The sequence below is a fragment of the Pygoscelis adeliae genome, unplaced genomic scaffold, assembly GCF_000699105.1.
Source record: "Pygoscelis adeliae isolate BGI_AS28 unplaced genomic scaffold, ASM69910v1 Scaffold225, whole genome shotgun sequence".
Classification (NCBI taxonomy): Eukaryota; Metazoa; Chordata; class Aves; order Sphenisciformes; family Spheniscidae; genus Pygoscelis; species Pygoscelis adeliae.
The window spans coordinates 524,535-550,789 of record NW_008824898.1 but is presented as its reverse complement, the minus strand read 5'-3'; the positions used below and the strand labels follow the sequence as shown (position 1 = coordinate 550,789).

The 26,255-nt window shown below is 37.5% G+C and overlaps 1 protein-coding gene across 1 annotated transcript in view; it reads left to right on the top strand.

Moving 5' to 3' along the window:
* The window catches only part of CD44 (CD44 molecule (Indian blood group)), a 58,595-nt gene that overhangs the window by 5,342 nt on the left and 26,998 nt on the right, over nucleotides 1-26,255 (top strand). The window contains exons 2-6 of the mRNA XM_009324667.1: nucleotides 18,077-18,242; nucleotides 21,437-21,573; nucleotides 22,676-22,747; nucleotides 23,467-23,706; nucleotides 25,263-25,358. Coding sequence (XP_009322942.1) covers nucleotides 18,077-18,242; nucleotides 21,437-21,573; nucleotides 22,676-22,747; nucleotides 23,467-23,706; nucleotides 25,263-25,358 — 711 coding nt within the window. The remainder of the gene's footprint in view (nucleotides 1-18,076; nucleotides 18,243-21,436; nucleotides 21,574-22,675; nucleotides 22,748-23,466; nucleotides 23,707-25,262; nucleotides 25,359-26,255) is intronic.

Below are 26,255 nucleotides of genomic sequence, written 5' to 3'. Positions count from 1 at the left end.
ATGGAATCTCAAGCAACCACACCAATTCAAAGTAAAAATCACAGAGAAGACCTAAATTTTACTTACATTTGCATTTTGAAAAATATATTGCTTCACTTTTTTCTTTCCTTCTATTGATGACTGAGCTAGGCTCAGTAGCTGGAAGCTCTAAGAGACTGCGTTGTGTCTTTGCAAAAAAAAAAAAAAGAAAAAAATATCAGACAACCAACAGCCATGGTAGAACTTCTGTCTCTGTTTCTGCTAATGATACTGTTCCAAAAGCAATGTGAGATGGTTATAAAAGAGGTTGCTAGGGTACAGTACAGGCTGACAGCTGCCTAGGAAAAGGGCATTAGCCAGCAATCATCAGCTACACAGTTAATGTCTGTTTTACTAAACATGTGCTTTCATAAATAAGAAGCTGCCCTTGACAGAATGTATAATAGTAAAAAAATTTCCTGTGACATAGCTTTTGTTGATTATGTATGTCTCACAGTGGCAGCATGTTAGCAAAACAGGTTCTCAGAAGTATATTTCCCTAGGGGGCTTTTTTATTGTTATTTTTGTTAATGGATAGGTGTCTGTAAAGAAGCAGGGTGTGGTATGTGTGGGTAGATGTAACGAATAGTTTCTTGCAGCATTCCCATACAGAAGTGAACGGCTAACTGGAGCTCAGCGTATGGTCTATGACACCCAGGACCCTGTGGGCAGATGTGAGCGAGCTGCGTCCAGGCAGCAACCAAGCTGCTATCCAAATCGGGGTCTGAAAAGTCAAACGCCAACCTTAAGTTGGCAGGCTTTCTGAGGGAACATATCTTGCTGCCAGGGAAGCTTATCAGCAAGGGATTGGTATCACACTTGCCAGAGCAGCATGACTGCAGCCATTTTCAGAGAGCAGGCAGAGCCCACATGCTCACTCAAAACAGACTAAGCAAGCTGGCAGCTGCTCTTTCTACAGCATGTAAATGCAAGAGTTCAATAGTGCTGTAGGAATGATTGTGATGGTAGTGATTAGTCATTTACCTACTCTTTGCCATCAGCCAATGCACATCTTAGAGGTAAGATGGAGTATCCCTATTGTGGAATGAGGAGACAAAGGCAGTAATACCATACAACACTGCTAGGGGCAGCCAGGTCTTCCCAAGTCCATCACCGTGCTCTGGGTGAAGCTTCTGCATGAGGAATATAGAATAGTTAACTGGGCAGGTTCAAGGGAAAGTAGTATTTGCCAATTATAAAGAAACATGGATTCATTAATATTGAAGACACTGAGGGTGGGGCTTGAACTCATCTTAATGTTTTGCTTTCACTCACTTCCCTATTCTTCCTCCTCCTGCTTGATTAGGTGTCCTCCATTAATTTACATGTTCTTTCCCTTTTCAATCATTCACGCAGGCATGTAAGTGTAGAAAAAAAGCCTCTTTTGCTAATGAGTCTTCATATTTATAAATGTAGGGTTTTGTTCTCTATTCCTATATATTGCTTATGCATAAATTCAACATATAGGAACATTTAGAACATGGAAGTGAAATAACATATTCTGTTCAAATCAATTTCTCCAGTAGCAAGGCTATAAAAATCAGATAAAACTTTTCTTTGTTGCTATGACAGTTTTATCCTGTTTACTTGTGTGTGTGCTATCTATACACACACTGAAGACTGGTAGCTATTTTCAGTTCAATAGCACTTGGTTCCTGTTAGACAACAGCGAATGCGAAGTATAGTTTTCTTAAAAAGTTCTTATTCAAGACCTATCTTTTCAGGGATGTTTGAAGCTGTTTGGCAAATGAGAACTGACTTAAATCTTTTGTGCTACTGTCAAACTTAACACTTCTTTAGGTTCAAGAACTTTAAAATTGATTTAATAATTAGCTAAAGAATGATGTCTTAAATTTAGTCAAGTTTCTCTCCTGCTTGAAGCAATACTTCCTAGTGATAACTATCAGCTATCTTCTTGAGATCTTGGAGGTATTTGTACATAAAGGCTTGATACTCTGGGAAAGCCAAGTGCCGAAAGCCTAAAATGACTCAGCAAGTCAGAGCAGGAGACAAGAATAGACCCACTGTCTCTGACCCGAAGGTGGGCCATCTGGTCACAATGCTGGAAGGCCATGTGGCCAGAACATTACAAGTCCAGAGAAGTTTGAGTGTCACTGTGCAGCAACTATGTGTATCCAGGTGGTACCCAGGTATATCTTTTAAATGTCTACATCTTCTTTTGAACAACTTTTTCTGTTTCTCACACCTATTTACTGTTTTCCCCACTAATCCATCTCTGTCTCTCTGGGACATCTGGCTGAAGTAGTCCAATAAATCTGATAGACTCTTGTCAGCCTGTGTCTGTGATAGAAGGTTATATCCATCTGATCCAGTAAAATTTCTGCTTAGCAGCTTAGTCATTCTCAAGCAAACTGAAATGTAGAGGCCAAGTTCTTTTTCCAAGAGACAGGCCTCAGAGAAGACTCAAGTGACAAGAAAATTCTCTTATATTTTTTATGATTTTCTTTTGATTTCGGCCTACTGTGCTGGCAAGTCTGACTCACTGTCATTGTGTTCAACATCAGGCTAATAGGGCAGGAGCATCCAGTGACTTCAGAAGATCAGTATTAACAAAATACCACTCATATTGCACTAGCAAGAGTCACTTTGCCTTCTGGGGAGGAGCAAAAACTCTTCTAACACAGAAAATAAAACTGCTTTTCTTGAAATCTCATATTGACCTCTAAACTCTTAAACTCCTCTTTTTCAGAATGTAACAAAATCATTTTATAGCCCACAGAGAATAGATACTTGGTGGCTCCAGTTCATCACTGAATGGGCACAGCTAAGGTTTTAGGCAGGCAGCTATCCAATTCACAATTCTTGTATTAAAAGCAGTAACAGGCAGACATTGTGAGCATGTGAGACACCTTCCCATGGTGTCTGCCTAGAGAGAAGTTTCTTTCATGCTTTTGTGGCTCGCCTTAGAAAACCCTGTATCCATTTGCTCGCTGTTGTGGTGTAAAATGTTGCAGAGCTCTTCTCAGAGTGTGTATGATGATTTTTGTGTCTCCTGACATTTCCATTAGATCAGTCCTATTCATGCTTTTTCTTATGGCTGTATTTCCTGGCTGCTTGTTCGGTGGGAAAAGATTGCAGTAGTTTTGCTTTATTTTCTCAAGATCTTGACCTGCCAAGTCTCGCACATTATCTAGCAGTGATATAGTTTGCATTCATGCTGAACGGAGCACAGCATTAACTGGCTTTTAGAACACTGAAGCAGTGGCAATCTTAGAGCATCATGGAAGGGTAAGACCAGCACAGTTACTCAGTTTTTTCACAGCATATCTAGGCATAAGTGCTAGACAGCATTTTCGGTCTCTGTGGGTTCATGTAGATTAGAGAAAAGCCCGATCATCCAGTTTTCCAGGAGGAGGGATATCCTGTGACTTGGAGATTATTAAGGCCAATGACTGAATCCAAATTTGTTTTCTGTTAACGCTTTGCTGAGAGTATATTTTTATCCAGGTAGTTTATATAACAAGTAGTTTGTGTTTCTTTCTGGAGCTGGAGATCTTTTTTCTTCTTCTTTTATGTTTCCTAACAACTCCTATTATTTATATACATGCCAGTGGGGGCCAGCCCTATGGTAGATTAGTGTAGAGTACACAATATGTTACATACAGAACAATGCAAGACTGGTAAAATGTTGCAACAGTGCCCTTAATGATCAGTGGAATTTCTATCCAAAATTTTGTATTTGCAAATGAATTAATTCTTTAATTAATTTCCTTTGCTGAGCAGAGGAGGAGAAGTTAAAAAAACTCTCTCTACCTGATGAGGTTACCCTTCAAAATAAAATACAGGCAATGTAATTTTCTTCAATTGCTTCTATATTGTCACAATCCCATATAAAAAATATAGCATAGCCACAGCATTGAAAGTCTTGGACCCAGCAAGGGTGATATCCACTAATAACCTACAAGAGTATTTGTTGATAACATCCACATCTTCAAAGCTCAAGGTGGGAATTAGTAACAAAATGCAGTGGTCTCTCCTCGATATATCCTACAGCACCTTAAACATTTGAACATTTTGACATCAAGATATGTCTGAGATGTATTCCTTCCACTTGTCATCTGCTCGATTCTTCCAAGTACTGTAGAAGAAGAACTTGAATTCTTGAGATTTGACATCTTACGCTTTCTCTCAGAAACAGGTGGTGTCTGACGAAATTTTGTTCTGTGTAGTGTTTCTTTTTCTTGCGTTACATGGAGTTCACATAAATATTACAACATTTGGTCTAGAGGGGGTTACTGTCTTATCTGGTGTGTTTCATCAACACATTCAACGCAGCTGGAATCAGGCTGAATGTGTTTAAATTACCATAGAACTTAAAATTTCAAGTCTAGATATAGTGTTATTTAACAGAGTAAAGATGATCCCAGTTAGTGAGAAAGAAGTGAACTGACAAATATGCTGATAGCAGACAAAAATAACTATGATTTTTGTAGCCCTTTGGAAGTCAGTGATTTTATCCCCACCTCACAGGTAGGGAAACAGAGAAAGCAAAATAAGTAACCCAGCAATGTAGCTGTAAACAGAACATTTTCTCCTAAGTCCCAGCCTCGTGTTCTATCAACAAGATTAGTGCCTCTTTTGCTTGAATTTCAGAAAGCAGCTATGATTTCACATACAGGGCTATTTCAGCTGAAATAAGCATTATTATTATTCATAAGGAAAAAGTCCTTGTGCAAACATTCTTCTACTGGTGCAGAAGTGAACAAGAGTACAGAGGACTGGAGCATTCTCTGGAAAGCTGTTATCTTCAAAACAGGAAACTCTCTTCAGTTACTAACTGTTTGGTAATCCATCATTTTGCCTGGCTATGCAATCCTTACTTCAGCTGGACAATCCATGTGAGAAAATACTCTTTATGAGCAAGAGCTAAGTATTTTCCTAATTTTTGAAACACTGTTACAACCCCTTGTTTGCAGACCTGCACTGAATTTATTAACAGTATCAGTCAAGTACTTTATCTGACTTTATTACTCATACTCATAGCACTCAGGTCATGCCACTTCAACACCAGTCACAATCATATTACTGTTGACTCACAGCAATTGCAAGGCAACATATTAACACTTTTTTTCCACCCCTGACATGATACAGATATATCCACAATGATAGTCATAGCAACATGTTCAAGTCCTAATGTAAGTCTGTGTTTTGCTTTTTAACTTACTGGTTTGGTATCTTGAATTGATTGCTATATTGGGACATATCCCAATATCTCCTATCCTTCCAGAGCAAATAGTTTTAAGAGTCAGCTGAATTAGCAGTGTTTCAGGGGTTGATATAGTAAGGTGTGTCTAAGACACGCTTTCAGACTCTTCAAGAAAGACAAATGGGATCTATACACAATGACTGGCAGCAGATCATCTGGAAAAGTGGTTCCACGCTATGTCAGCTACTTCTGCTGTTCCTAAGAGCGATCTCTGCGTTGTTTAAAGAACTTCCTGCTTTTATTTTTTGCCAGGACGTGGTGAGATCTTCTTACTTCTGATTTCAGAGTCCTTTACTGGCTTGCTTTCCTTTTCAGCTCTGATACCAGCTCACTGGTCACAATCCATCTTTTGTACTGTATATAGCTCGCTGTTAATACTCATTGTCACATGGTAATAACGGGTCAGAAAAGATCATTTCTTTGCTTTGTCTAGTGTACTTGACAGACAACTCAATGAATTTTGCTACAAGAATGTAAGTAATTTCCTTGGGGGGAAAAAAAATCTTGTGGTGTTTTATTAATAATAAGTTACTACCTAGGTAGGATTTTCTATTTATTAAGATGGCTTATTCCTGATTTGCTATTTGAATTGACTCTTGCTCAGAATGAATCTGACTTCGTGGTGCTTTCCAATGTCATGAAACTCACAGTACCTGAATTGAGGTCTGTCACTGTATCATTTGCCATTCAAACATTGATTTAATTCTAGATCTTTTTGTAAAATACACCTATATCTCATTAAAATAGAAGATTACTAATATCAACGAGCATCACAGAAAAATCACTGGCTTCACAATGATTCCAGCACTTTAGGGAGACAATGATGCTTCACTGTTTGAGGATGTTTACATGCAAACAGTAGTTCATTGCCCTTACATATCTCCACTACTTAAATATATGTAGGATTTAATGTAGTATTTGAATTCACAGAATATCGAGGCCATGCTGCCAATGCCTCTTTCCCATTCTTCCCCCACCCAGGTGAATCTTCACTGCCTCTCATGAATTGTTAAGTTTAAATAAACTTAAATTAAAAAAATAGGAAAAAATATATTAAACCCAAGGCATATAATTATTCTCACCACATTTGTGATAGCAACAGCATTGTGTACGTACTAATGTTAATTGCAAACTCTAGTTATTAAACATATGTTTTTACTAAACCAATTATTAAGATTCAAAACTAAGACTGTAAGAATTATTAAAGAAATTTAACTGAACATCTAGCTTGGGATACAAATAACATGCATGCATCTTAGGAAAGTTTCTTGCTAGTCAGTATTTTCAGTATAAATCTCAAGATTCTTGAAACTGTAGTGTATGGATGGATAGAGTGATACAAAGTCCAGAAAATGGAAACATTTTGCCACCAAAAATTCCAGTAGAAGTTGCTTGCTGGCCTAGGCATTCTTGTTACAGGCTATGGGATCCCTGCCCTTCTGGTATTAGGGAAAAAAAAGAGTAAGTAGTGGATGTGACAGTGTTCTCTTCCATCATCAGAAGCTTGCACTGATTTAAGGTAGTGTAAGACCTTTACCATTGATTTCTATAGATTCTAAATGAGATTTGATTAAGTAGATGATTGTGTTAATCATTACATATTTTTTACAAAGTGATCATTTCCAAAGGTAGCTTTTACTTCAGATCCCAAGCCAAGTCTTTCTGCCAATGAAATTCTTAAGTTTGGGTTTTTTTCACTCTTAGCCTGCCCTAATATTTCCAGAGTAAAATTTCAAGGTCTTCAGCAAGTAAAAATGAAATGTGCATTTTGTGAGTTTTATTTTTTTCAGTAGTGTGTAGTATGTTTCCCAATGCTCCTAAGAGCACCATGGTAACCATGCCTCTATTGAAAATGTACTTATGGCTGGGTACTTCTTGGGTTTTTATGGAGAGGAACACATTGAGATCAACCCACTCCGCATCTCTGAAACTGCAGTAGCTTGTACAGACAGCTGGATATGCAAATTTCATCTTTCATAATTTCCTGTGAATTAAGCTCTTCAGACTTCTTCCATGATCTGTTTTTCAGAGAATGCTTTCTTCCAAGATTGTTTCTTTACTTTCTCTTTCATATCCAGCATTTCTGATCTCTTCAAATCACACCATTTGTAAGGTCTTGTGGATAACAATGACCAGACAGCACTGCTAGCAGAAGTTACTCAAAATCCCACTGTGGAAAGAGAGCAGGGTTTCAGTGTAACATCACAAAGTGAGTCAGCTGCTTTTTGCTAGCCATTGATTCTAATAAGTAACTTTCTTCAGTGTTTTGTTTTGATTTGCTTATCATTCATCCAGTAATGTATTAGGACATAGAACTCTTCCATATTCTGGAGACCTTCAGAATGCAAATGATACTATACTTTATTCTGGTTTTCTGCGAAAATCACAAATATTCAAAAGTAGTGTTTCAGCCATGTTTAAAACTGCAAAGTTACATACAAAGGTTACAGCTATATTCTTAATCTAAGAAATCTGAATTCAGTATGAGTCATTAAATCATGCATTACATGGGAGGTTTCCGTTCTCCAGTTTGATTTCTATCAGGCCAAATTCAATGGATTATTGGACAATATTTTAATCAATATGAAATTAACAACTATGATCCCTGATTTAAGTGTTTAATATTGTGCTACTTTGTACTGTTCTGTAAGGTAACCTCCTTGTAAATTCATACAAGCAATTTCTACAAAAAGATTGGGTTTCATTTTAATTTTCCCAGACATTTGAAAAAAAAATGGAGAGGTGTTGTGAAAGGACCTGGGAATGAGTTCGTCTGCATTGTGGGGAAGCTGAGTTTGCCTCCTGTTTGGGCAGTCCTCTCCTGCCGTTATTTGTTACTAGGAAGTCTGCATGGGCCGTTTGTCCTTTGACGTGTCTTACATTGTGACACAGATTCTTTTTAGTATGTCTGCCAGACTAATGTTATCTTTGTTTTAACTGGCTGGCTTTCAGAGCTTTTAAAAAGATTCTTGGGGTTCCTTTCTCTGTTGGTTTCTTGCAAAGTGGCCTTGTTAAAGTCAATATATGTTCTACTCTTATTCAATGTCTTTTTTTCTCTTTTTCAGTTTTGATCATTGCTTGCTTTTCCATAATGAATTTATTGTACAAATGAGTTTAGAATGTTGAGAATACTTATTAGAGGTTTTCCTGTATAACTCAGAGGAGCAGGGGAAATACAAAAAGCATAGGTTTTTAGTTTAAAAATTGTTTACCAAAAAATAATAAAAAAATTTCAATATCATGAAGAAGAGTTTCAAATCACACCTGGTATTATTATTGAGTAGCATACTGCAAATCATTAAAATTCAAAATCTGTCATTTAATTGGACTTGTTAATCATAGGTCTGATTCTGTATTAATTTCTTATCTAAATAACCACAGAACTTAAATCAGATTTGCTGTGACTTGTCAAAGCTTAGATGGAGCCTGAATGTAAAAGCTGTAAGAACACAATAAAATAACAATGTAATAGTTCTTTGCTCTTACAGCATTCTTTATCAATAAATCTAAAATTGCTTTATTAAGGAGGTTAGTTGCAAACTGAGTTAAAGAGATGAATTGTCGTATCCAGGTTATATCAGCAGGTAAATGACAGAGCAGGGAATAGGCATAAGGCGCTTTGAGCTCCAGGCTGGGGATCTGTCTGCTGAGCAACACTGTGTCTTACCTGCTTTTATCCCAAATGACTAAACGATTTGCTTTCAGTCAAACAATGAAAATCAGACTCCAACTATTATTCACCAGCTTTGTTTCATGTATGTTTCTTCACCTGGATTGCATGGAACTGATCCCAACTGATTTGCTTCACAGTCCCTGTTACTCAGCCTTTGGGGTTAGACTATTCATTGTACAGCCTGAAGCTTTCCTAGTATCGACAATGATGATTATGTTTTCATCATCTCGAGGGGGGCATATCTGATAACTGTCTAATTCCAGGACTATGATTTCACTGCCTGCAATTTTTCCACTGAGGTGCTGCACAGCTGTATCGTGTTCTAGTGGAGTCTGAAAACTTTCAACTCACTATTGGGTGAAACTATTACAGAAAGAATAGTATTAATGTCAGCAACAAGGAAGTTTACCGTAAGTGATGACACTGTATAGGCTCACTCAGGATGTTTACTAGAGCAACAGTTGCCAAGCACATAAAGTATGTTTGGAAGATGCATTAGCAGACTTTTTTTCTTCCCGCAGCAACTGCTGAGGAATGAAACATATTTCTTGTACTTACTTGCATTTTGAGTGACTCTATGAATGTTTGATTCATTAATAGTGCCACCCCCACCCCCACTTTTTAAAATTAGTAGCCAGGAAAGCTATCAGATTAAGAGACTGAAGATTTTTGCCCATCGGTATACAGATAGAGAGACAATGACTTTGGTGGCCAGTAGGCAGATTCGTTAAGAAGAACAATTTAGAAGGAAGTCAACAGCTTGAGCTTTGTCCCACGTCCTGTTTCTAGTGTGCACTTACTGAAGTAACATAGAAATGTAAGGAATACTTATTAACATTTGGAGGAGAAAGAAGATTCTCCTACTGCAGTGTATCCCTCTCTGGCTACTGTCTATATCCCCAGCCACATCTCTCCTTTTCATTTCAGAGATCCACTTGAGCCCACATGTATCACAGGGTTAGCATGGCTATGTCATGACTTTTTATGTAGTTAACAGCATACAGGAGAGTGAGGAAGCTACTATCTTATTTGCCTTTTCATCCGGAATTACTAGGTACTCACATACAACTGGATAGTAGGACCAGCTTTGGCACAACTTCAAAGAAAGGTCTGATTTTATACCTTTGAATCTATGGAGAGACGTCTTCACTTTCTTGTCACCACACCCAACTACTAAGAATATGTTTTCTCTATTTATAGCAGGAACTCCTTGCAACATGCGGGTAAATTCCTTTTAAAGTGTTTTCCTGGACTTTATTGTCCTTAAAAAGGCAGGTGTGCAGAGAATTTTTTCCCCGCTGAATATCAGCAATCTATTAGGGTTATAACTATGTTTTTTTTCCCTCCCATGAAAATTTTCAAGACTTAGAACATTTTCCTATGCCAAACTGAAATGAAAATATGAAATTTTTAAAAATTCTACATGGAAATTTTGGACTGGGTTCCTTAAACCATCTATTTGTATTGCAACCATGTAAACATTTAAACTTAACTTTCTTAAATTGTTTTATTTTATTTTGTGCAAACTAATTAATTAAGTTTAAAAGGCAGTTTCAAACTGAAAAACAAAACCCTTGTTTTGCTTTATTTAGCTATCTACAAGGGATACTTTGAAAACTGAAAATATGGTTTATTCCCACTAAATCTGGAAATGTATTTCCTATAAATCATTTTAGGTTTCACAACTTGGCAAGACGCCAAGGAAAGTATTTCATCTGACAACTCCAAAGAATTTGTAAAGACTTACTTTCACTGTCACTATTTGGAGAAGTCTTGATTATGTTGTAGGTGGCTTATTTCCAGGTTTGTTTCTCTACTTTCTATAGAGAATGGTGGCTAGTAGAGCAAGAATCTCACAACTGGGAGAACAGAAAAACATCACCCAGCCACACTAAATGACTCTACATGTTGCTTGATCCTTGGTGCTTTTTTGTTGTGATGGTAGAGGACTGCAGCCTCATAAACACATGCTTGCTTAACTCACTTGGATCCTGCAGAATTTGACTTCTAAATTTTGATCAGTGTGTAGTCATCCCAGTTTAGAGTCCAATTTTCCCAGCACAGTTTTCCCTTCCCCATCAATCCCTGAGGGATTCATTCAGGTATAGGTGTGTTTTAATGATGTCGACACGTGCCTATTAGTGACTGGGACTGGGATTAATGAATCATTTTACATAACCTAGCAAACAGCTATCCAGTGGTTTTCATCACTACTGACCTGGACTTTAGTCCAACTTCTGACATAAAGGTGGAAGCCTCTGTATCCTGTTACAGTTGTCTGGGCTGCGAATTGCTTTAGTGAATGGTTTTACCAATAGCCTCTAAAGAAATGGTGGAATACTCAGCAAATAATAATGCCATCCAGGCCCGTGTGTATCGTAGTGTTTTAGGTAATCACTGAATTATATTTTTGTACATTCAACTTCTCCCAGATGTCAAAATGGCGGTATTTGGGCTATCTTAGTATATCTGTGGACAAAATGTCTTGGATCCTGAAATGTTTCATGAATCCATTCCATATGAAATTTTGTATTCAGAGGGCATTTCCTGTAGTCAGGAGTAAAATATGCATACTTATTTAGCCATGAAGTAGTTTTCTTGAGAAACATTTAAAAAAATGCACATCAACTGGAGATAGGTCTGAACTGAGAGCCGAGATCTGAACTGTCCAGACCTCCTCAGATCTTAGGACTCATATGGCCCAATTTCTAGATCTGCCTGCAGAGAAACCATAGTTACTAGGAGTCTCTTTTAAACAGATGTTAATCTGTTTCCAATATGCCACTTTTCTCTACTTCATTGCTAGCATGCATTAAAGCAGGTGCTAATATTCAAAATGTAGACATTAGTGCTAAGCTAATGGTTGTTCCTGTTCAGATTAAATAATCTGTGATTATAAGGAAACCTTTACCCATGGATATCTGCCTAGAGCTTGAAATCTGTTTAATAAATTTAGAACAAAGTTCTTACAATAAATGTAAAAACTATATTCTATTAAAGCAAACAGAGAATGAAAACTATCTGCACCATCAAACCCCAGTTCTGTCCCTGTTTTCAGCCCCAGTTTATCACATCCTGGTGACCTATCAATCATCTTGAACCACAAACCGAAAAGGAAAATCCCCATGAGAACAGCACACGAACATTTCCTGGTTGCCATACGGTGTAGACTGTGGTTTTACCAAGAAGTCTGTTAACAACCTTGTGTCTAAGTATTCTTCTACAGGTTATTGTTTAAGGGGCAGCAGGGTTTTTGCAAATCTTCCACTTCATTTGCTTTGAGGTATCTCTGCAGTTGTTAAAATAACATTTTTTTTTTAATATGACAGCATCCACCTTGAGAGTGAAACCTCTAGGTATTGTCTTGAAAACAATGAAAAGCAGGGAGTTTCAGTGCATGAAACATCCACACAGTGGATCAAAAATCTTTACGGAAAATCTACTCCAATGGGAAGAGTTTGCATGAGTCAGTGTTACTCATTATGCTTAAGGGTTGCAGAACCAGGGTGGAAATGGAGATTGCACCTGGCGTCTTATTGTGACAGCTTCTAACAAGCCTCTAGTATTAATAATCAGGGTGTAACTCACACTTTCTGAAAAGACAATACTCTTTAGTCTGTCTCAGCCAATTCTATCACACCAGTGGGCTCTAGGTAGCAAATTGTCTGTGGAACTGGAGTTAGTGATTTTGGCTGAAAAGTATTAATTGAGCCTGGTTTAGATACGTGAATGGCAATAGCAGAGAAGGGCTTGCATGCAGCTGCTTGAGACAGAACACCAGAAATCCCGGGAAAGACAGGGAGAAATGGGCTGTGTGAAAGTTAATGTTCTCCATGCTCATAAAACTCAGTGCAGGCTTAGGGGCATTCCATGGCTTTGGGTTGAGTCACCCAAGTCTCATGGTCTGGATGAAATTAATGATGATGACAATTCAGGCATGTCTAGTACTTTTATCCTTAAAGAGCTATTATTAAACAATTTTGTCTTTCAGCCGTAGCAAATCATGTGGGTGTTGGGGAAAGATCATGGCCTGTCAGCCCTCAAAGCCTGCCAGTTGTAAGAGGAGGCAGAAGGGAAGGTTTGGGTGCTGTTTGTGATTCCACTGTGTCCCCACTCTGAATCAGCTGCTCTGAAACTTCAAAAGGGTTGAAGGGATCAGTGATAGTTTGGCACACAGTATGAGTTTTGCATTGCCTTGTCTCTTGAAACAGAGAAAAAAAAACCATCTTTTGCATAACTGTGTTAAAACCAGCTAAGTAACATCAACATAAAATTAATGGATTTGACCTTCCTGCACTATGGGAAAAGGTGGAATATGTGTTTAGATTTGGATTTGGCAATCATGTTTCTTCCTTAACTCAAAATTAGGCTATAAGCCTCAGCATGGAAAAAATAATTTAAGGTGTTAATTTAGTTTAGACTCCATCTTCTATTTTTTATAAGTAAGTTTTTTATTGATATGACTAGAAATATTTTCATTAATTCAATTAAGGGTCCCCATTGTCTGGACATTAAAACATGAGACCATAAAGTAAAAACTCTGGGTTCCCTGATAGCTCTGAGCAGTATGCTCTGCATCTGTATTTTGCTATTTTTAAAATGTGATAATTACTGTTGTTGTGGTTTAACCTGACAGGCAGCTAAACAACACACAGACGTTTGCTCACTCCCCCCACCCCCTCAGTGGGATGGGGGAGAGAATTGAAAAAAAAAAAGTAAAATTCATGGGTTGACATAAAGACAGTTTAATAGGACAGAAAAGAAAGGGGGGGAAATAATAATAATAATTAATAATAATAATAATAATAAAGCAATATACAAAATAAGTGATGCACAATGCAGTTGCTCACCACCTGCCAACTGATGCTCAGCCAGTTCCCGAGCAGTGGTCAGCGCCCCCCGGCCAACTCCCCCCAGTTTATGTACTGAGCATGACATCACATGGTATGGAATAGCCCTTTGGCCAGTTTGGGTCAGCTGTCCTGGCTGTGCCCCCCCCCAGCTTCTTGTGCTCCTCCAGCCTTCTCAGTCGGTAGAGCATGGGAAGCTGAAAAGTCCTTGACTAGTGTAAGCACTACTTAGCAACAACTAAAACATCGGTGTGTTATCAACATTGTTCTCATACTAAATCCAAAACACAGCACTATACCAGCTACTAGGAAGAAGATTAACTCTATGCCAGCCGAAACCAGGACAACTGTCTTCACAGAGGAGATGCTGGGTTTATGCAATTTGCTTAGACTGTGAAATGTCATGTGAATTTTAGGTACTGCTGTAATCCTATTTCCACACTCACTGCTTCACGAACAGCGTGTCTATACTACAGCAATGTTACAAACCTTTTTTATAGTAGGTGTAGAAGATATCAAAATAAAAACAAAGCATGCTGTCACAACATTACTTTAGGGCAAAGTGCCAACTAATTGGATGGCCTCAAAACCGGTTTTGAGAATTGGATTGCCACATTTTTGCCCAGGGTTTCCTGGACACCCACGTGATCTCCCACGCTGCTTGAGTGAGGCTTCCTGGGAGCTTTAGCCCTTCTGTGTGTTCGTGCAGTGCAGTTGGTCAGCACATATGCAATAAGCATGATACTTCCCAGAAGTGTATGTGTATGTATGCTGTGTACAGTATATACGCTGTAGAGGCAGGCTGAGCATTTCTGTGGAAAATGTCCATGTGCATAACTGTAGCCCACAAGTAGTTCCATTAAGCCGATTTGTGTAAATAAGCCTATTCATTTTCAATGGTTGGAGTTTAAGGAATTGGCTGCCTAATAAGTGGGATTCTGACTATGACTGGATTGCTGGGTGGTAATGGAGCAACGTATTGTAGTGTTTTAAAACCGTGAATGGGCTGAGGTTTGATGACAGCTGAATCAAATTCACTCTGAACAAAAGTGAACTTCACTTAATATTTCAGTGAATCTGGGATAAGCTGTGAGATCAAATGCAACCCAAAGCAAGTGATGTGGTATCTGCTTTCATAGTGAAAGTTCTTCAGAAATCAGCCTAAAGTTATTGGAAGAGATGTTGATGTTCCAAACAAATCTAGTTCCAAAATCACTGAGCTTGTTACTTTTAAGTAATCGAATAGGTCTTTGTGATCTCATCCCCAAATTTAATATTAAGTCTTGGGCTTCGCAGAGTCTGTTTAATTATTAACAAATTTAGGCCTGCCTTGTTCTACAGGGAAGAGAGAATCAAGAAGGGAAAGCTAGAGAAGCCTTTTTCCTGTCTAGGTCATTTATGTTTAATACAGCTACTGACTGGACAACTTCCAAAATAATGTCAGGCTTTGAATATGGAACGTTTGGAACCAAAGTAGAAGTCACTAATGTGGCAGCTGTGAGAGCAGCTCCGTCCCATAACAGTAGTTGTGGGCCACATCCTTCTGTGCAGAGTAGCTATTCGTTGTGTTGTTGTAAGAAAACATCTACCAGGATCTGCAGCCTGAACATCTATTGACTACATTTGTGACTTGTAGGTACATGCAAAGGTGTTTTTTGAGCATGCAGTGCTGTTCAGTGAGGGGTGTGACCGCGAAAGGTCTCTAGCCCATTCGCTGTCCCCACGACCAGTGCTGTGCACATCTGCGTCTGGCACTTGTGGAAGCACTGCGACTATTTCAGAATCATGTGTGGGAACTTGCTGAGACTATCATTCTCTGTTAATCCAGTAGCGTCTCCTCAGACTGTGAAACTCAGCCCTGTTGCAAGACATTAAGTCCTCCAGGAAAGAAGAATGCATTTGTTAGTGGTCTCTTCCACACAGGTTCCTCATTCTTGCCTTCAGAACCTCTCATGACATGGCTGTCATCAGAGAAATTTTAATAGAACTGTTTTCCCTGGAAGAAAATAGCTGTGTCAAAATAAAGGCATTTTGAGAAAACATGTTAGTCTTGCATAAATTTTGCAAAACTAAAAATTATGTCCTCATGGTATTTTTTTATAACATATGATAATAAAAATGTTAAGAACTGTAATCATCAAGACTGTTAAACAGCTATGCAATGTATATCAATTTTGTCTACATTAAATGTTTTTCTCAGCCTAAATAGTTGGGGGGGCAGGTGGGAGAAGAGATATTTTTTACATTCTTTTTGTGGAAAGGCAATCCAAGTAATCATAATGATTAATTCTGTTGCCTATGGTAAAAGTATTTAAGATTGGATGCACAGCTTTTGAGCTCCTTTGGACAAGCAGTCATCAATACTATTGGACTCCTACCTATGCTGCAAATAATGGTTGTCTTCTCAAACACCATACAGTCTGGATCTAATCTGGTATTTTATCTCCTTGATTGTTTCCTATTACCTGTGGAAAGGAACATTCCTTGCAGTTTACACTGAGTAGATACAGTGTAGATAGAATAACCTCAGTTTACCAATGAACAAAAGCAATTGAAGGAAGAGTGCACGCCTTGATTACTATCATTTGCTTTCACATCTATGCTATAGAAGAAAATAGACCATCAAGCAAAAATGACATTAGGAAAGCTGCTTGTTATTCACATAGAATGTGTCAATGCAAATGTGCCTGAATTGCATTTCGGGTCTTTTAGGTAAACAATTATTATATGGCATCTTTTATTTCAAATAGATGGTACAGACACCCCCTTTTAATATTTGGAGAAGACTGGTCTATTTTACCCTTTCATGCACGTGAAATTCCCATAAAAATTAAGATAAAAATGAGTCATGCTCCTCTCTTTACCGGGAATAATAGGCTACTTCAATTAAGTGTGCTTTGCAGTTGTCATTCTAGTCTGGAGTTGCAACCACTTTTTTCTCTTGAGGGAAAGGTGGGGCAGGGCCAACGTTAATTCCCATTGCTTTGAACCATCCTGATCTTTCCCTGTTTTCTCCATGCATATGATTATTCTTATTCGTATTATTATTATTATTCCCTGGATTATACTGTTTTCCCACTGTACCTGTTGCATTGTGTAGGCAGTATCTTTCCAATATAAAGATGTACGGAGAGTGATCTCCTCAGAGCCTCTAGGTCTTACGCCTTTTGTTCAGTGTCTGTAGTGAATTGTATGAGGCGCTCTCCTCCCGTAGGCTTTGCATGTACTGCTTGTTCAGGTTTCCCAGGCTGAAGGCCAGAAAACAAATTGCACAACATAACTATGGCACCTAAAAACTATTTTTTTATTTTATTCATTATTTTTATCCTCATACTGCTTGCCATTGAAAGTTACTTCCGTGTGCAAACCTTTACAATAATATTAAATTAAAATCGATCTAAGACATCCTTTAACATTAAATAAGCTTACGGCAGTACATATTGAAACTCTGACATGGGTTGGCAGTAAGATGTTTGTGTGTGAGCGTGAGCTCAGCAAGAGGAAGCCTTTCAAAATGGAGGGAAATACTGTCAAGATGAACGAACAGGGAGCAAGAAGTTCATTCATGTGAACTCTTATATAATGTGTATTTGAGGCTTCTCTATCTGCCCCAGCAGGCTGAATAAGAAGAGCTTAAAGATTATCTTTCAGGGAGTACTTAACAGCATAATACTGTTCTTGTTCAGAATATCTGTGCAGCTCGGTTTTTGTCTCAGGTAGATCATGCAACATCAAAACAATGCAAGCTTTCTGCTTTTGTCTAGCTAATAATAGGAACACATAGCTTGAACTTGTTCTGAAACTGGTGATTGATGTATATATTCATTTAAAAGGATTCACTGTGAAGGGATCACAATGAGATAATTAAGGAACCTTATGATCATAAAGGCTCTGATTATACACAATTTCATCTTTAAAAAATTCTGTTATGAATGAAAAATTTCATTTTCAAATACATTTGAATATTCAGTTAGTTTTGCAGTAATGTGGCTTCCAAGACTTTCACAATGTATTTACATCTTCTGCACATTATTGTTAATGGTATATTAAAAGTGCTAGATACTTCACAAAAACATGCTATATTGCAATTTTTGGGAAGGCTGAAGATTTGACTTGTGTCTCAGCCCAAAGAAGGGAAGTATGAAAAACGTGATTGAAAGTGCTAGCTCTCTTTCTGAACGAATCGGTAGCTGCTAGTTGTTGCTGGTTTGCATTGAAAGCACTATACTTGCAAATAAATCATTTCCATTAGTGAAGCATTAAGTACAACAATATGTAATTCCTTTTTTTCTTTTGTTTCGATAACAGAATTCAATGTAAGTTGCAGATATGGAGGAGTTTTTCATGTTGAGAAAAATGGTCGCTACAGTCTCACACGATCTGAAGCAGTCGAACTCTGCAGAGCTCTCAATAGTACCTTGTCAACGCTAGAGCAGTTGAAGAAAGCTCATGAACTTGGATTTGAAACTTGCAGGTAAAGAAATTCTTAAAAAAATAATATATCATGACAAGTCCATCCATCCATGCTATATTGTAATAATTACAGTTGACTTCATATAGCTGTTAATTAGATGGCCATATCAGTCCTCAAGTAAGTTCTATTCTGTGATGAATAAACCATCTTTGTGCATGTGTATGTTTGCTCTGGGCCTGGTAATAACTAAGTCCTTGCCTGCATATACTTTTTACCAATTATCTTTAAAAAATCATAACCTCTTACAGACAAAATCTAAAGATAATAGAAGATCGACAGTATAATAAACTAATTAGGGAGATGTTCAGATCATACTGTATCACTGACTAATTGGTAAGATAAGTATGTGAAAAGTATTTATGATTTTTAATGACCTGATGTAAGGTCAAAGACTGAAGATGGTATATACAGTATAGGGAACTCTTTCTTGTCAAGAAACAGTAAAAAGTACCAAGTGGTACTGAGGGATGAACTCCTGACATCCCAATGAAAAAATGGCCACAGTATTAGTGCATTCTTATAATCTGTGAATGGAGAATTTTCAGAAGACAGCCATAAAAATGATTAAAAAACCCAAAACCATGTTGTCAAGTGACTTAATTGTCCTCTGTAATTATTGATGTATAGGGCAACAAATGCGGATAATACAGACTCTTCAGTTTAGCAAAAAGCAGCTAGACCAAGAGACTGGAAGTTACTCACAGAATATTTTGGGTTCAAAAAATTAAGGGAGTACTAATACAACAAAATATGTAAGGATAATAATTATTGGCTGAAACAACTTACAAAGTTTGTAGTAGATTTTTTGTCACACCAAAATTTCATCAAGATGAAATATTTTCCCCAAGGATGCCCTCTGTTCAAACAGTAATCAAGTCGGGACAGTCCTATGGTCTGTAAATATGTCAGACTAAATGATCATGTGAACTTGCTTTACAAAATACATAATACCCTTCTTATGCAAGTCATCCTAAACATTTGTATGCAGAAAAGAGATTGAACTCAGGAGCTGTAAATTTGAAGTTTGGTGGGTTTGGTTTTCGTTTTGGTTTTTTTTAAAATCAGATAACATAGATTCATGTTGGTAAACCATTATAGAGTTGAAATAAATTTCAGTAGATTTTCAACTTTATTACAGTCTAAAATTAACAGCAAATATGCAGAAATGAAATTTATCTTCTAACTGACTGGAGTAGAAAAGCTTAGTGGACATTTCTCCAAAATTGTAAGACTTTCATTCTGGTACCATGAGAAATAGTACTAGCATCAATACTGCTTGCAACTATTCCCTGTGAATTATTTAATTTCAGTTTAGTCAGTGGTGCTTTACTTTTTTAACACCTAGTGCATGAATGTTCTTTCCCACTGGCTTGCAAGCCCATAAGAATTGAATAAAGCTCCTTTCAAATTAATAGTATCCATACAAAGTAATTTGTAATCGTAGAAAGCTACATGTGCAGTGCCTTGAAAACATTCTTATACATATAAATGTCATGCACTGCCATTGATGACAGCATATGGCACGTTCATTTTCACAAGCATTATGCCCTGCACAGTGGTGAAAGAGGTGGACAATAGTGCCAGAGAACAGTGGACAGAAAATTCTTAGAAGGTTCTTCCATGAGAAGTGGGAATGTCATTTAAAACAGTACCACATAAAGACTAGAGACAATTCTTTACTCTGAGGGAAAAGCCCTGCATAACATAGTAGGCATGTTCTTTCTCTAACATTAGCATATGAACGTACTTAGCATTCTGAATTGTCCAGCACTACACAATATACACAATATGTAGAGACTAAGGATCAAATCCTAACTAAACGCCTAGGGATAGAAATTTCTAGTGCTAGTAATTATGAGCATTCTGCAATGTGGAAAGTCTTTTCTGAAGTTAAAATATAATTGAAAGAAGGAGTAGAGGGAAATGTTTTTTGCAGTGGGAAGCTGTAGTTTTTCATTAATGTTACAATTGTCCCTAATTCACAGTTTAGCAGAGGACAGATTTGGACATGTAAGGCACATAAATAGGATTACTTCCTCCCTTCCTTCTGGCCAGCCCTCCCACCCTCTTACTCTCATTTGTTGATCCTGTGCTAGAAGTCCTTGTCCGTAAGGCTAGGCTCTTATCAAGCTTGAGTAGGAGAGAAAAAATATATTACATATAATCATCAAAATACATGTGGAATGGTGAGTGAATAAGATGAATCAACAGACCATAACACAAGTAGGTGATTAATAAAGTGTCAACATCATAGGCTCAGTTGGAAGTGTGACTAAAGCAGTTTATAATTCTACCTACAAGAGAGTTTCAGAATTGCAAGTATCTGCACATTAGACATGTAACTGCAATGGGGCTCACAGATAAAAAACTGCAAAGCTATGAAATTTACTCCTCCCTGATAAATTGTACCTCTCAAGAAGTAAAACAAAACCCAAACCAAACCCCGGTTCTCGTTACCATTCTATCGCACCTCCCAGCTAAATACATTGGAATTAATCAGGTGTTACAGGATTGCAAGATAGTAATAACGCATTAGGCATTATGTAGCTCTGTTAACCACAGTCTTCACTGAAATATGTGCACTCTGTACACAATAGCCACATTGTTCGACTGAAAGATACAGTAAGAAATTGTGGTTGAATGAGTGTTGTATCTGAATATTTTACTAAGCTGTCAGCTTTTGCAGAAAGTGATGTGTCTTACAATCATTCTCTAAATTTGCTCAGGTACTATAAATTGAGCCCTCAACATTTCTGTGTGAAATGTCACTGAGCACTGTGTTATGCTCAAAGCAATGAAAATATGACTCCCTGAAGAAAAAAGAAGCCAGTCTTTAGTGTCAGATAATTACAACCTCACACTGAATAAAAAGTGCACTTGCCTCCCAGTCCCTCACTTTCACTGCCTTGCTCTGGAACCGATCGTCCTAGCTAGTAAGATGCTCACTTAATTAAAATGTGTTTACCTCTACACATGCAAAAATGGTGTTGAGTGGCTGGAGACTGATGTAGCTACATGTGAGAAAGGAACACTCTTCATATACAAAAAGTATGCATAAACACATGCACCTTTTAAAAATAATTTAAGATGAAAATAATGGCTGCTTCGTAGCTTCTTCATGTTTGAGATATCTGGAACATTTATGCCATCTGCTATAATATGTAATATGGTGTATTTTCCTCTGTTCTTCACAGGTATGGTTTTGTAGTGGGGAATATTGTTATCCCACGAATCAATCCCTATCATCTTTGTGCAGCAAATCATACTGGCATTTACAAACTTTCAGCAAACACAACTGGTCGGTATGATGCATACTGTTATAATGCGACAGGTATGTATATGCTTTTATGATGTATTTTAGATACAGATTAACTAACAATAGCATATGTAATCTCCTATTTAAGGTACTGGAATGAGGGCTTCTATATTAAATTCATCTGTTTTTCAGCTGAGAAGAAATACATTTTGTCAGCCTCTAGAAGTGTATCTATAATGCCAGCAATGAATTTGACCCATTTTGTCATTAGTGTGTTTTGAACTAAACCATTTTCTGTCCTTGGGACTAACTTAGTAGCTTCAGAATGGTTCATTATAATGGTTTAGTGCAGTGAACCACTGCAGCAGTGAATCTAAAAGACAAAACTGTTGTAGGCAACAGTATTTGAAGATAAAATCTGGACTGACTTCAAGTGTCTTGAATTTCAGTAGGTTATTACATTCACAGTGGAAACAGACAGATCTTACAGAAAGCTATAGGCAAAATTCATTGATTATTTGAATGGCAGTGACATTTTTTTATTTTATTCTTGGTGGACATATCATTAAAAATCATCTTTGCATTGGCATAGTATTAGGTGAGCTGCCATCCTCTGTCACCCATGGATGACTCTTCTCCTGCTACAGTGATGTCCATCCCCACCAGAACTTTATAACTCCTCCTGAGTCTTATTCCCTCTCGACAGTCTGAGCAGGTGGCTCACACACTGGCCCCAAGCGTGGCACTGCAGCCCGCTGGAGCAAACAGTGCTCACCAGACCAGGGCACGCTCTGCCTGTGCAGAGCCCTCCATGGAGGGGACGGGGTCCCTGCAGCTAAAAAGGATTAGATCTGCCACTGCCACCACGACAGTGGGGCTGTCTGCATTGAAACTGGGTCATAGGGCTATTTTAACTGACATTGATTGCAACCATTTTCTGGAATGGTTATGGAAATGGAGAATCTCGTTGTTAGCTGAGAGAACAATCTTGAAGTGCCCCACCTGTGAAGGAGCAAAAAGGCAATATAGGTAGAATAATGTTTGGTTTGGAAATTTGTTTAAAATTGTCCACATCTGAAGCTGACGTTTTGTGATTATGTACAATTAACATGGGTATACATGTAACTTTTTTCTCAATTTTCTCAAATTAATATTTTCTATTTTCCTTATTTTACAGAAACAAGGGACAAAACGTGTGAGCCAATTGAAAGACTAGATACTTCTTTCCTCAATAATCAGAGTGAAATAGGTACTGTATTAGATTGTAGGTACTGTATTACTTGGTTAGAAAGACCTGCCACTTGTTTCATTTTTAGGATCTGGTTATCTTTTTTTATATAAACAATTGCTAATATTAAAAATCAAGCCAAACATAAGAAAAAGAAGTCAAGAGATGTTCAACAGCTATTAAAGCAATTAGTCATTTGTCTTCCCCTAAATCCTATAGAGCTTAGTTTGTCTCAAGGTGTGACCAAACATTTTTTATATAGGTATTTGACATTTTTTAGCACCTCAGAGCTGCTAATATTTCTTTGACATATAGGGCTTTGCTTAAGACAGCAACATTTCTACATCTCATTTGAGCTGCTGGTTAGAAAAGCAGCTGGAAGTGGAAGAAAACTCTCATAATAAATTATTTGTCCCAATTCTAAAATTCTGATTGACTTTACAGAGGCCAAGGTTTTATGTTCAAAATCAAACTGTCTGATCAAAATATCAAAATATTTGATGTAGAGTAGGCCCTATATGTTTGACAAATATATACATTAGCATATATACATTAGACATAGTTTAGTGATGTATGATCTAGACAGATTAGATAAGATGGCAAAAATGGATGAACTGGTATTAATCCACAACTGTTTCTCTTTATTTTTTTGTTATAGGACTTAAACTGTTTAGCATTACTGAAATATAGCTATGTAGCTCCTTTATATTATCAACTGCTTATTTTCCTCTTTCCAACAGTCATTGACAATGCAGATGGCTCACGTTATAATGCAGATGGCACGCGTCATAGTGGGGAGTCCTCAACCTCAGGTGCGGATGATGAAAATGTAGGTAGTGGATCAACACATGACACAACTCCCATGGATACCTCCGTCAGGAGATCCAGCCCCTCATATTATGGAAGTGTTACTCCAGTCTCGCAGCTGCCAGATCATTCTTCTGGAGGGGGTGAAAAAGAAATTCCTAGAAAAGATTCTGGTAAGGACAGTAGGTTGCCACTATATCCCCTTTAAAATAACTACCTTAAGGATTACATTGCTAATTAAAGGATATCATGAGGGAATGAGAAGCACCGCCTCTAATTTGTATCCTGTAGAAGTAAAAGGAGAATGTGTGTCTTTGAAAGAAAACAGAAGCATTCTGATTTTCTAAGGATTTTTTTGATTGCACGGGAGTACAAAGCAGCCACACATCAGCATAGTTTCCCACATAAACGTTCCCAGGATGTTGAGAATAGACAGTTCTAAGAATTGATCTTGTTCTTACTAAAATATTTATTTCATTAAAGGCTCAAAAACATGTCTAGAAGTGAACACAGAGAGGTTAGTGAAGCTGAGGGTATGGGTATATGGAGGTAAGGATAACATTCTTATCTGTTCTCTAAAAGGATGAATTGACATTAAGTAATAAGAACAAGGGAGGAGTTTACAGTACAAGTGATTTCTCTTTGTACAAATACAGGGGGGTTTTTAGGATATCTTCTTACTACAGCATATTACAGAATGCACAGAGAGATAAAAATGTCAAATTAAAATGTTATTAATACCTTCTTCCGTTAGTTGGTAAAGCCAAATTCTATTTTCATGAAGCCCTACTAAATACAAATGCCATACTCTTCTTCTAGGGCATTCTGCAGGGTGGCAAATTAGTGAATTAGAGCGCCTTGCCTGTATCTTGCTTCCTTGTGAAAGTGGCATGTATTTTATTTCATCTTTTATGATGTCACTTGTGTGGCTGAAATTATCAGAGGTCTGAAAGACTAGTTCCCATTGAACCTAAGGGATACAAATATAATTCATCCTCTAAGTACAGTAAAGTTTACTGTGTGACTCTGACTACAGGCTTTTTATCAAATCACCAGTAACTTACCAGTGAAGGATACCAGTAGTTTGCATCATTATCCTCAATAAATACTGAAATTTAAAAAAAAAAAAAATAGCAGAAGCATTAGGATTATAAAATGACTTTTCACTGGTGGTATACTCCTGACATGTTATGCTTGTTTTTCCATGCAGTTAGCATCACGAAAGGTAAATCCTAACATTCTCTTCCTAAGGAACTAGGATCAGAGCCATTCCCCAAAGCCTATGCCATGTGTTTCAATTGCTTGCCATGACAACTCTTATCAACTCTGCTTACATGTAGAGTTTAGATTTTTGGAGTAAAACTCAGAATATATCTCAGTAAAGAGGGGAATACAAATAACTGCATTCATTGCTCTAGAATCCCTGTCCAGATGGTATACAGGTACAATTAGAGCTTGAATCACATGAACAGATCATTGCCAGAATGTTCATTATCACTGTAATACATACTCCTCTTGAAATAATCTGTTTTGGTGATATCCTTACTATGCTAGTAAAGTAAGGCTATTTGGGGTTGAATTATATGAAGAACCTAGTCTGTATCTTTCTTCTCTCTTGGACCAATAAATGAAGGAATGAAACTTGCAGTATAGAATAATTGAAATAGTTGCGAGTACTGAGTTGCAACTCAGCTAATGAAGTAGTAATGATTCATCCATCACCATACAGATGATGAAATTTCTCCTGTATCACCTGACATCTCTTTGGTGACGGCAGCTGATGATTCCCTTGAAAAAGATGGTGGACAGTATCCTGCGAGTACTAGTAAGATTTATGTATTATAATAACTACATCAAATATAGATTGCATTAAAACTGCTTTCTTCTTCCAGCAGGGCATTCTGGTAAGTGGTGAAGCATATGTGTCTCCAATTTTGGAAAGACATTGAAAGACAGTACTTTCCAGACTGGTTAAGTCAGAAATAAACTTCACTCTCTGGGACAAGGGGAGCAAAAACATTGACTGTATGTTTACTGCAATGCTTATACATGAGTTCAGAAAGATTGTTGTTTTGTGTTTCCCACTGCTTTTTTATCACAACTATATATTCTATGAGGCACCACAAATTAGTGCAACCAATTATAACTTGAAGTCAATTTATTTCCGAGGTAGAAAAGGACATTTTTGTCAATTTGTGATGAAAGTGTCTGTGATTCTAATATATTTGTGGTTATGAATTTGGGTAATCCACATCAAAAACATGGCCTTGCTCACCAAAGCAGTGCTTTAAGTGGCAGTTCCAATTGCCACGCCACTTGCAAAAACTAATTTTGTCCTTGTTGTTGGCAATATGCATGAGAAAAAATTGGGGCCTGTGGTGGCTCCATAGCTCTGAGGTCTCAAAAGAACAGTAGCCATTTTCTCTGCTTTGTCTTTAAATAGCTGTACTGTGTGGGAAAAACTGCTTGTGATGTTTTTATCAAATATGTAGTGCACAGCAGCTACAGCAAATAAAAAACTTTTAATGTCATCTTACATGTTTTAAAGTGGAATATATATATACATATATTGACTCTAGTTCTTAAGTTTAAAGTGATAAAGACCTTTGCCCCAGAAAATAAAATGAACCTAAAGGGAGAACATTTTAATTATACAAAGGAGATCTACAGAGGCATGTTGTAGTAAAGATTGAACTGATAGAAAAAAAAGTTTCTTCCTGCT